An 11,767-nucleotide genomic window follows, 5' to 3' on the forward strand; every position below is an offset into this window, starting at 1 on the left:
TAGTCCAGAATCAGGATAAATTTGGCATAAACTGTGCCATACAGTCGACACACTACTGAACCAAAGGCAAACAAAGATGACTAAACTGAACAGATAGATGTTTCAATGCAATAATTGGCTATATTATTCACCTTTAACCATGTAAAGATAACGTACAAGCTATAGAGAAAACAAAAATGATCAAGTCCTTCTATTAAGTAGGCAAAGCAAAAGAATATTGCAACTAAACCCAAATTAATAAAGAGCCATATTCCGCAGGACCCAAAAAAACAAAGGTAAGGAAGAAAGGGAAAAGAGATTGAAACTCACTTGACTACAATTCCTAATCCAATCCTTTAACCCCTTCATTTCAATCCCAATCTTCTTCACTCAACATATCACCATCATTTTCAGTAGGTGGTCTAACAACAATAACTACATTCCCTAAACACTCATTAACCCCCATTTCCTTCAAAATCGAACCCCTTTGAACCTTTAAACCAACATCATTACCATCATCTTTTACCAAATAAAACCCATCATCATTCTCCACCTCCCTCTTACTCCTATCAGCAACCACCAAAATAGGCTCTTCCTTACACCACCTATTATTAGCCTTCCATGGCAAAACTCTCGCATCCAAAAACGACACAACAACGCCTTTCCCTAAATTAACCACCGGTCCCCAAGCCGGTAACACCACCCATTTCTCCCACCCTTTCTCCGCCACCACAATACCAAACTCCCCTTCCTTTCTTATCTCAGAAGGTGCTTCCATAATCACCCTTTCTCCTTCCTCAGCTTTACACACGGGCAAAACAACCACCGAGGTCGCCTCAGCTACTTCACCAATCTTCAATCTCACCACATTAACAGGTACTTTTAATACAACATCTTCAACCTTCTCCTCTTCAGCCTTTCCATTCAACTCCTCCAAAATCACGTTTCTAGCTTTATCAGACTCTACAGCACTCAACGCTTGTTGAAGAAATGCAGTTCTTGGATCAGAAGGATTCTTATTCTCCTTACTTTGTCTGTAATACAAATAAGCAAGACAATCTCCTGGGAGATGATAATCAAAACTTTCCCAGTGCTTTTCGCCGCGTCTGCTAGGGAAATCCTTTATCGAACGAGCTAGATCTTGAGCACCTTTACCATCATATCTCTTCTCCACAATGAAACGCGCTGCAGCAGCACGTTGGGAAGTGGAGAGGAGACGAATTTCATATAAAACTTCAGCACCACCGCTATCAAAGTAAGATAGAATCTCTTCATCAGTGTTGGCCTGTACAAGAGTGTCACGAACTTGAGTTGCGACTATGATACGATTCTGTTCGACACCGGTGATGCCGGTGGTTTCTTCAAGGGTGGGAGGTGAAAAGCCTTCACGGAGGAGGGAAGTGATGAGAGGAGCGTATTCGTGCCAGGCACCGAGACGGTTGGCGAGGATGTCGATGCGACCTGGGATGTCGAGGTTGTCGTATTTTGATGGGAGAGGTGTTGGTGGTGGTCGGAAAGGTTGGTATAGTTGTTTCTGTGGTTGTTGCTGTTGTTGTTGTTGTACTTGTCTTTGTTTTTTGCTGTGTGATGATGGGTTGTTGAGGACGGCTGAGATTGATTTAAAGCGGTAAAAAGAACGGTTGAGATTGGAGGAAGAGGGTGGGATATTAAGAAATTTTAGATTTAGAGTGTTTACAGAACTGATACATGGTGAAAGCATCTTGGGAAGTAGATTGAAGAATTGGTTATGGTGTAGTATTTGTGTTGAGTGCCTTATCTGATAGATATAGATAGATAGATGTTTATCAGTTTCTTTAGATTTTACACTGAAAGAGGAGTGTTCACTTCTTTAGATTTTTTTGTTTCCCTCCAGAGATAACTGAAACAACTAAAAATATCTTATGTGGACTATATTCAACCTCATCCACACAAACTACTGCCTAATTATTATTCGTGTGAAAAAATTTCAAAAATAGATACCAACTCATGTAATGTCCTCTAGGTCCCTCAACAAAAAAACTCATGTAATATTGGAAGTGTGGATGTGGTTGATATGCTAAAAATTAAGCACAACATAATACGGAAGACTAAACTTTTATGGTATTGAACATTTTTTTTGCTCTTATACGATATTTTTTATGGACAAAAAACTATAATATTTTAGATAATTTGTACTTCAAGTAAAAATGTGTGCTCTAGTTTAATGAAAGATAAAAATTTCAATTTTTATTGTGTCACTTGTTGTCTCCAATTTGTTCTGAAAACAATTTTATCGAAGTGATCTCCGACTTTCAAAAACCGAGAGAGGTTGCAAAGAAAGAACTGGAGTGGTTATAAGGTGGAAAGGAAGAGGACATGGTTATTGGTTCTAGATTCTAAACTCTCCTATATCTTTGTGTTCAAAGAAACAAGACATAGTGACATTATCATCTCTTGAGGTTAAATATGTTGCATGTTAAGTTCTTTGGTTAGGCTCATTGCTTACTGAGTTGAAGAATGAGGAGCCCTTTGCACCTTAAGGTAGATAATAAATCAGCAATCAATTTTATATGTTAGAAGTAGCACATTGGAATAAGATATCATTTTTTATAAGATCAAGCAGGAAAATAAATGTTTGAAGTGATCTATTGCAACACAAAATTTCATGTTTCAAGGTGAAAGGTTTAGAGAACTAAGAACCTTACATTATATTTTATTAGTAAATAGTAGAAGCCTGAATTAGGAAAAGTGTTAGATGATGTTCATTGTTCAATCTTAAGCGGTGTAATATTTTGTGTTGGGTGTATTAAAAATTGTAGCGAGTTACTACCTCCGTTCTTTTTTAATTGTCATATTTTGACATTTTACACAAACCAAAACAATCAACAATTGATATTATTTTTGATGCAATAAGCTATACTTTTACTATAATGACCTTATTCATTTAATATCTCATTTCATATATTTCTCTCTGCAATAAATAACTAAGGATAATATTGGTAAAACAACATTTAATATTACATTGAACTTTGAAAGTGACAGTTAAATAGGAACAAAAATTTTCTCCAAAAATGACACTTAAAAATGAACGGATGAAGTAAACAGTAAAGACCATGCCTTCGGTGTACGTGATGAGTGATGGTGATTTCTGAATCTTTCCTCTTGTGAATGCCTCCCCTCATTTTATAGAGATGGTTTTCAAAATATTGTCGGGAGTTATTTGGAGTTATTGATTTTTTTTTTTTTACAACAATAAAACGATATTCATTCATTCAAATCGATAGAGTACATCAGATACAAACATCGCTAAAAATGTAAAGGGCGAATCTGCGAACAAACTCACAACACCCAAGTTAATAGCATACAACGGCAAAATGCTTACAAATAATATGATAAAACCGAAATCACCGAAATACCCATGCTTTCGGATCTGCAACGTTGACGTCCAAATCATTGCTTGAATTTGTAATTGATTGATGTAGATCTTTCAATAGGAATTGAACAAACACCGCGACAAGACGCGAAAGCAAATGACGCACAAGACGACGAACAACACAACGCCGCACTTAGACGACGAAACCACAAAAAACACAATTGAAAAAACTTGATAGATGTGAAAACCACTTATTTAGATTGAAAGAAAAGGGAAAAAAAGATGTTAGGTCAAAAAATGACCTACAACCACCCCTCCTCGATGAACGAAGGAGAAAGAAAGTTTAGAGAGAAGTTGGAGTTTCTCTCACTAGAAAACTAGGGCCGGCTTTTTAGATTAATCATTAGATGACTCACATTTATTATTTGAAGTTATAGATGGTGGGTGGGGTTGGAGAGCATAATGAGCGAGCTGGAATCCGACTTGTATAAGGTGATACCTCCGACTCAATATTATTATACCGGTTCAAAGCCCCTAAGGCCAGCCCTCAATAATTCTGATGACTGACGAGCCCCCAAAACAAGGTGAGCCCCGAGATTTTGGTTTGCACATGCGAGTTATAGCTTTAGTTGTATTTGTTTCTCTCACGTATAGATTTTTTTTTAGTATTTTGAGGTGACGTGATTTCTACAATCATGCTCCAATTATCTCGTGTCAATTTGAAGCTCCCAAGCATGAGATTTGAAAGGGCGAATTCACACCTTTTAGCCAACATTTGCTTTTCGGTTTCTGATTGACGGCTAGATGTTATCGTATCTCGTTTAAGCACGTGCTTTCTTTTCAGCAAGGTATCCTAGATGATGCTCCTAACATATTTGTTTTAGTTTTTCTAAAAAAAATCTTCAAACTTTTAGTCTCACAAAAGTTTTTCGTACACTACACGCTTTCAGTCTTACCTTCTAAGTCAAGCTATAAGTACTCATCAAATTTTATCATGAACGTTGATAATATTATAAGAACGCTATAAAAATCTGATTTTTTTTTAACAAAATACGAATTAAATATAAATTTTTAAACGTTAAATATAAAAATTCATATTTAATTCATTATTTATTAAAAAATCAAACTTTTTTCAAAAATAATTCTAGATATACTAAACATGATTAAGAAAAAAAAATCAAATTTTTGAATAATACTCCTGAATTGACTTAAAAATAAAATAAAAATGATGTACTACGTAAGATACATCTTAGTTGAATGAATATAAAAAATTAAATTTACTTATAATTAGGAACGGAGATAGTAAAAGTTTAGTTTATTTCGTTAACATCAAATAAAAGATAAGAGGTTTATATATAGGTTTATAGTTCCTCTTAAAAAAAGGAAAGGAGGTTTTAAGTTTTTCAGTAAAACAAAAGATTTTTGCTATAAAAAATAAAATAAAGACACACGGAGTGAAAGTGTTGTTGTTAACTATCGAAAGACGAGGTTGCCGGCTGTGTGACACAATCGATCACCAGTTCTCGATCTTGTTCCTCTCTACTCAGATTTAGGGTTTTCCACTAATTCCTGTTTGCTACGTATCGCGCAATTCCTCATCAGATACTACATCGCGGTAAAATACTATACTCCTTGTTTCTAATTTCAATTTCAATTCCCAAATCTAAACAATGCATAATTGTAATCGATTCATAAGCTACTTTAATTACATTTACATACTTCTCTTCTGAATTCATATTTCTTTAGTTTGTTAGGTTTTAGAATAATGGCGGAAGATCTGGTTTTGGATACTGCAATCAGAGATTGGGTGTTAATCCCTTTATCTGTTGTTATGGTTCTTATTGGTGTGCTTCGTCATATTGTTTCCAAGCTTTTGCGTTCTTCTCAAACTCCTGATATCAAAATTGTCAGAGAAGGGTAATTTTGACATTTATTCTTCAGTTGATTATTTTGATTTTTAGTATTCTTGATTTGTAATTTGATGTTATATTGATGATTTGGTGATCTTAATACAGGCAAGTTATGCTTAGAGCTCGGAATTTACGTGCTGCTGCTAATTTTATTCCTTCTAAGGCTTTTCGTGCCCGCAAGCTTTATTATTGTAACGAGGTTTGTTTTCTCAGTGTGTATTCTAGTTTGTTAGAAGGTTTATATTTATGTTTCTTATTTGGGAGAAAAATGTAGTATTATGTAATGGCTTTTGTTATGGGTGAAATTAACAACTATTGTTTGAGGCAATTAATTCAGATAAAAAATTTATGAGAATTCTCAGCTTCTGTGATTTGTTGTACTCAGAAGTCAAAATTTGTTTCCTAGATCCCATTAGAGGTTAATTGATCAATAAATTTTAAAATTTGACATTTCTAGAATGCCTCTGAAACTCATCAGAAGTTAATAACTCTGTTACAAGCTTTGTGTAGTAATTTACAGAATAATTTGTCTAACCAATTCAACAGTGAACTAATTGTTTGTCAATTTTTGTTAAAGGAAAATGGTCTATTGTTCGTTCCGAAGGGCCAAGCCACGAATCCACAAGCACAGATGTTCTCTGATCCGAACATGGCCATGGATATGATGAAGAAAAATCTTTCAATGATCATTCCTCAGGTGTCGAGATTAGATTAGAGTTTGACACTGCTTTCTTGGATCATATGCCTTGCTTGTTGTTCTACTTTTTGCCAATTATGAATTGCCATACTAACTTGTATTGTTTACTCTTGTTGGCCAGACTCTTACTTTTGCTTGGGTGAACTTTTTCTTTTCTGGATTTGTAGCAGGTAATTTTCACACTTGCTTTTGTCCCTCATAGTGTCATAATGTTAGATTGGTATTTGGTAGTTTTCTTTACATGAATTCATATTCTTCAAAATCTGTTTATGTCTGTCATATTACGGTGTCACGATGCCAGTTTTAATTTTTGTATATATATGGTTGCCATCCTGAATAAGCACGTATATATCTTGACTTATTGTCCATGGAAGCCATGTACTTGCTACAAAGGTTGAGGGAAAAATATCAACTAATCAAACTGATGGTTTGTATTGGTATTGAAAAGACATCTAATAGAATACCTAGTGGATTACTTTCATTTAGCTATCAAAGAAATGTACCAAGGGGTCACAACTAGTTTGAGATTACAAGGGGTCACAACTAGTTTGAGATTACGAGGTGGAAATATAGAAAATTTCCCAACAACCATTAGTGTGTACCAAGGGTCAACTTTGATTCTTAGTTTTTTTCTCTTGGTTCAAGACATACTTGCTTAACATATCCAAAATATGTTATCTCGACACATGCCTTTTGCAGATGATATATAGTCATAAATGGGAGATAAAATAAAAGGGGAGTTGCTGATTTAATGATAATTCTCAAAAACAAACAATTTCCAACTATATAGAACTAAAACTTAGTATACAAAATGCAAGTTTAGCGAGACATACACAATGTTGAAGTTGTGGGATTTTAGATAAAAGGAGGATGGAAAATAATAAATACTTTCAATATCATTCATCATTGCTTGATACTAACTTGTAGCCAAAGACTAAACACTGATCCCTATTAATAGGGATACACGGTCTCAATCATAAATCAAAAACAAATCATAATAAAAATAGGTAATATGAAATCTAATCCTAAGAGATGCTTTAAGATTACAAGATAATCCTAGGAAATAACTTAAGACACTCTTTTCTTTTTTATGGATAATAACTTAAGATACTCAAATATGATATATCAAAGATTTAAGATATTATAAGATATTTTCTAATATTCCAACACCTAAGTACTACAAGTCTCAATTTTTAAGTATGATTACTATCATAGATCACTGCTATAGGTGGTCCATGATGGACCACGTTTGGTTGCCTTTGGATTTTGAAGTTTCACCAGATTTAACAATAGACCTCCCATACTAGATTTTTCCTCTTTCTCCTAGTGTTGTCAAACAGAGGTTATAGCGCTATAGCACAGAGAAATTTGAACAAACTGCTATTGTTCCGGGATACGCTATTTAGTACGAAGTTTTGTCAAGTAGAGGCTATATCAGCAGCACTATAGCCTCTATAGCATAGCGGAATTCGAACAAACGGTATTCTTTTCTAATCCACAATTGACAACATTGCTTTCTCCCCTCTTCCTTCTTCCCTTCCTGCCCCCCTACCCCTTTCCCTGACCGCCGCCAGTCTCTTTCCAGCAATCTTTGCATCTCCAATGTGTGTTTAGACGTTGGAACCCAGCCACCCTAACAAACAGTTCCTCTGGCAGTCGACCAGGAAGACTCCTTCGTTAAAGACGGTGCATAGCCCAAGGCTGCACCTGCACCACTTCCCTCTTCCCATCCCCCCTCCTCTGTGCCCCCCATTTTTACGACCATGAAATGGCAGAGCATACATATTTATAACATTTACCGAAGTTGGAACAAACTTAACAATGTGTGTGGCCTGACCAACTCTGTTCTTCCATGGCCACAAAAGGGTTGGCCATGATAGCTAGTAGCTACCAGAATTAGGCTAGAACGGAGGTTGTTATTGGCTATTGCTGAAGGACTTAGTCTAAGCTTGAGATGAAGTAGCAGATTGAGGAATCTAAGCCATGATCGAAGCTTATTCAAGCCCTGATACCATGAAGAAATCTGAGAGTTGAGATTATTTGTGAGAGAATGAGATCAAGGGCATTTCTCAAGTTTGATATTCTTATTTCTTAGATGAGAAAGATTTACATCAGTCTTGTATATGTAAAATGTGAGTGTGCAGTGCAAACTAATTGAAAAATCTGTTGCTGAGTAACAGCTACCGCCAGTTATTGAACTAAAACTTAATTAACAGAACAGACAAGAAAACTATTAGAGTTACATGCAAGCTATAAGCTACAAGTAAATAGTACATATTCCCTCCGGTCACATTTATAATCAAAAAACAACTTTTTAGATACATTGAATAATTAATGTATCTAACCTATAAATATCACCAGATTCATTAATTATTCAATGTACATAAAAAGTCATTTTTTGCTTATAAATGTGACCGGAGGGAGTACTACTATCAGACTGAACATAATTCAATATCATTGCCTTGTAGGAAAAAGGCTTTAGTTGTTGTTTTATTATGCAGTCATCTACCCTTGTATTCCCTGCCCCTGTTATCTGCTTCTAAAATATTTACAATTTTTTTGCAGCCAAGATACCCTTTCCATTGACACAAAGGTTTAGGTCTATGTTACAGAATGGAATAGACCTCAGCACAGTTGATGTTAGCTACGTCAGCAGTCGCTCCTGGTAATTTTCTTTTTCATAGATTTCTGCCTTTTCACTCTTGCTTGCGTTTAATTGTCATGAATCATGATTGCATTTCAGGTACTTCCTCAATCTGTTTGGCTTAAGAGGATTGTTTAGTCTCATCTTGGGGGAAGAAAATGGTTTGTATTTAACGACTTAAACATCAACCATTTTTATATGTATATTTTTAGTTATCTCATCAATTTCATTATATGAATTTTTACTATTCATAATTTGTTGATTTTTGCATTATAACTGGAATTTGGATACACACTAGTTACAAATTATGATGGTTGCTGTTTTTCATGCAGCTGTAGATGATACACAAAGAATGATGCAAATGGGTGGTGGATTCGGATTTGATCCTTCAAAGGTACAAATATGAATGATTTACTGTAGAATTTTCATAATTTTAAAGATCCAACTTCGAAATTATAGTTTTATTCCGTGAATGGTTCCTCCCTCCCTTTCTCCATGTCACCAGGGGAAATATCCATATAGAGGTTCTATAGCATGACTACTTTTTCATTGAGGATGACACTCAAGTTTTTTTGAGCAAATGATGACACTCAAGTTAAAATTTAACACTTGTACAAAGAAGCAAAATGTAGGTGCATTCTGATAAGTTTATAAGAAAAGGTTAAAAAAAGAATAGCCCTTGGCTCCTTGCTGAGAAATTGGCCAATTGCCTTGGGATGATATACAAGCTAGGGGTTCAGGGATAGATACACTTCTCCTTATCTTCGCAGTTTCAAACACAGTAAATGTCGAACTGTGGCAAAGGGATCCTACCCAGTGTAGTTTCTAACTAAGCAATTCGCAAATCTTACTTTTTTTAATCTTGTTTTCAGGGTCTGAGTGTTGAGAAAGACAATCTTGACATAACCCAACATGACTGGGCCTTGCCAAATTTCGAGCATCATGCTGAAGATGTTTTGAAGAGAGTTATTAGCTGAACAATACCTATATGACATCGGAAGTTTAATTGCTTACCTTAGGGGAAACCCTTACATTCTATTGTTGCGGTTGGACCTTTGCCATCCTTGGCAAAAGATATTGAAGATCTTGTCGAGACAATGAATGAGTGTAATGTTGAAACAAAAAAATTGTGTATTTATTGTCAAAAAATTGTCACGATTTTGTTTAAACCAGAACTGATGTTATTTAAGAATGCCAGTAGCCATAAGAAAGAAGGTTAGAGAATTTTCCTATGAAATATTGAACCGTGTATACGTGTTTAAACTTTGAAGTCATATATGTGATATGTATTTCTGTACTGCGAAGCCTTACACTACATATCTCCCTCCTATAACTTAACCAAAAATACTAATTACACGATATTTGCATATTCTCACTCTTATTATCAATCAAATCATGCTTGCAGAAAGAAAGAAAATTTAGGTGAGCATGGGTGCACTTGTTAAGTTGAACGTATTTGTAGTTGATTTCTAGTGTAAACTATAAACGCACGAGTTAATGCTCATGTTTTCACGTTGTTGTATATGCATAATTGATTCCTCTGAACACGATTTCAGTGGTAGTCCACCATCTATATAATGTAATCAAAAACTATATTTCGTTTTTTTTTAGAGTGTGTTTTGATGAGGGAATGCAACGTTTTGAGAGAATTTAAATATTTTGATATGAATTTCATTGTTTGGATAATAATTTGAAGAATTTTCAAAATGATGGAAATTTATGAAGTATTTTGCTCAAGTTAAATTTAGAGAATTTCAAATGACACTTAAAAGTTAAGAATTTCAAAATTCTTCATTGTTATAATTTTCCAAATTTTGCATTTTGATCCAAAACAAAATTCAAAAATTTCAATTTGACCCTAATAAAATTCCAAAAAAATTGTAAATTTACCCCTCAATTTTTTTGGAATGACGGAAACTGAAGTGTGAGAACTGCCACACTCCAATGTTCCCAGCTTAATTTGCATCACATTGGTGTAGGCAAGCAACAAAATAAACTCTCAGGTAGCTAAGACGGCGAACAGCACCATGAAGGCGCGGAGGATACGACTCCGAGCGACAGCAACAAACACTAAGTGAAGGATAAGCCATTGTAGACAATAAGGTTTTTTTGTTATGTTTGTGTCGGAAAAACACTTGCAGTCAGAAGTAATGTTGATAGTTGGATAGATTTGGGTTCAACCCGCGCCTAAGAATGTAACCCCGGCAAAGATAGTGCTTAGTGTAAAGATGGTGTCCACAGTCGCGGTGTGTCGTGATTGTAATTGGGCCATGAAGAATTTGATAACTAATGGAAAAGGGATTTTTTTTTTTTTTTTTTTTAAAGAAAGAACTAAGGGAATAGGGATTACGATTGTTAGTGATCATTAATCAAATGAATCGGTTGATATTTAAATATTGGAAAATGCTAACTTGTGACCTTAGGGCACATGTTAAGAATCTAAAGTGGAAATTTTATCTAAGAAATTGTGTCAATTTATTCTTTTAAAGATTAAAAATCATTGTTTTGTAATAAATATTTACCATTTATGGAGTCCTTAACATGTGCTCTCAGTGCACAACTTAGCAAGACCCTTAAATATTATTGTAAAAGTATAGATGAAAACCTATTTTAAAAATGATTTTTGCTATGCGTAATGATCATGAAGAAATGTGTATGTATGTGTGTGTCTATATATATATATATATATATATATATATATATATATATATCTGTGTGTGTGTGTACGGGCGCGTGCATTCGTGTGTTTATTATCGTCTACACGAGTTTAAAATATACTCCCTCGGTTCAATATATTCTTTGACTTTCCAACGGACGTGTGTGGAACAAATTTAATTAGATATAAGTGAGAGATGGTCACGTGAAAAGCAAAGGCTCAACTATTAACAAAGGAAGTTGGTTTAAGAATAAAATATGAGGGGAATTCAATGTTAAAAACACATTAAAAATTGGTTCAAGGATAAAATTTGAGGGGATTCACTTGAATCCTTTGGGTTGGAGCCACATCCTCTCTAAGCTAGGTAAATTGATAGGTATGCATATCAACCTATCTTTAGAGAAATCAACTCTAATAAAACTAGGATATATATAGACCATCATTCAAAATATACAATAGTTTCACCAAATATCAACAAAACAAAAACAAAAAAAAACTTCTCTTTTCCCGTGAAGTCAGAAACAGTTTT

The 11,767-nt window shown here is 34.6% G+C and overlaps 2 protein-coding genes across 3 annotated transcripts; one reads left to right on the forward strand and one right to left on the reverse strand.

The window, feature by feature from the left end:
• Nucleotides 1–100: 100 nt before the first annotated feature.
• Nucleotides 101–1,845, reverse strand: LOC11435114 (rubisco accumulation factor 1.1, chloroplastic). Its single transcript, XM_003590890.4, has one exon. The coding sequence runs from the start codon at nt 1,697–1,699 to the stop codon at nt 350–352; it is 1,350 nt and encodes a 449-aa protein (XP_003590938.1). The 5' UTR covers nt 1,700–1,845; the 3' UTR covers nt 101–349.
• Nucleotides 1,846–4,727: 2,882 nt separating this feature from the next.
• LOC11420828 (ER membrane protein complex subunit 3) lies at nt 4,728–9,879 on the forward strand. Of its 2 annotated transcripts, none has more exons than XM_003590892.3 (9): nt 4,728–4,946; nt 5,086–5,248; nt 5,347–5,440; nt 5,819–5,938; nt 6,060–6,108; nt 8,504–8,603; nt 8,682–8,743; nt 8,915–8,976; nt 9,455–9,879. In XM_003590892.3, exons 2-9 carry the CDS (start codon nt 5,097–5,099, stop codon nt 9,557–9,559), a joined length of 744 nt encoding a protein of 247 aa, XP_003590940.1. In that variant the 5' UTR covers nt 4,728–4,946; nt 5,086–5,096; the 3' UTR covers nt 9,560–9,879. The 2 variants fall into 2 exon arrangements, with proteins under 2 accessions (XP_003590940.1, XP_024637565.1); XM_024781797.2 differs by having other exon boundaries at nt 4,790–4,946; nt 5,078–5,248.
• Nucleotides 9,880–11,767: the final 1,888 nt, after the last annotated feature.

The sequence above is a fragment of the Medicago truncatula genome, chromosome 1 (assembly GCF_003473485.1).
Source record: "Medicago truncatula cultivar Jemalong A17 chromosome 1, MtrunA17r5.0-ANR, whole genome shotgun sequence".
Taxonomy (NCBI): domain Eukaryota; kingdom Viridiplantae; phylum Streptophyta; class Magnoliopsida; order Fabales; family Fabaceae; genus Medicago; species Medicago truncatula.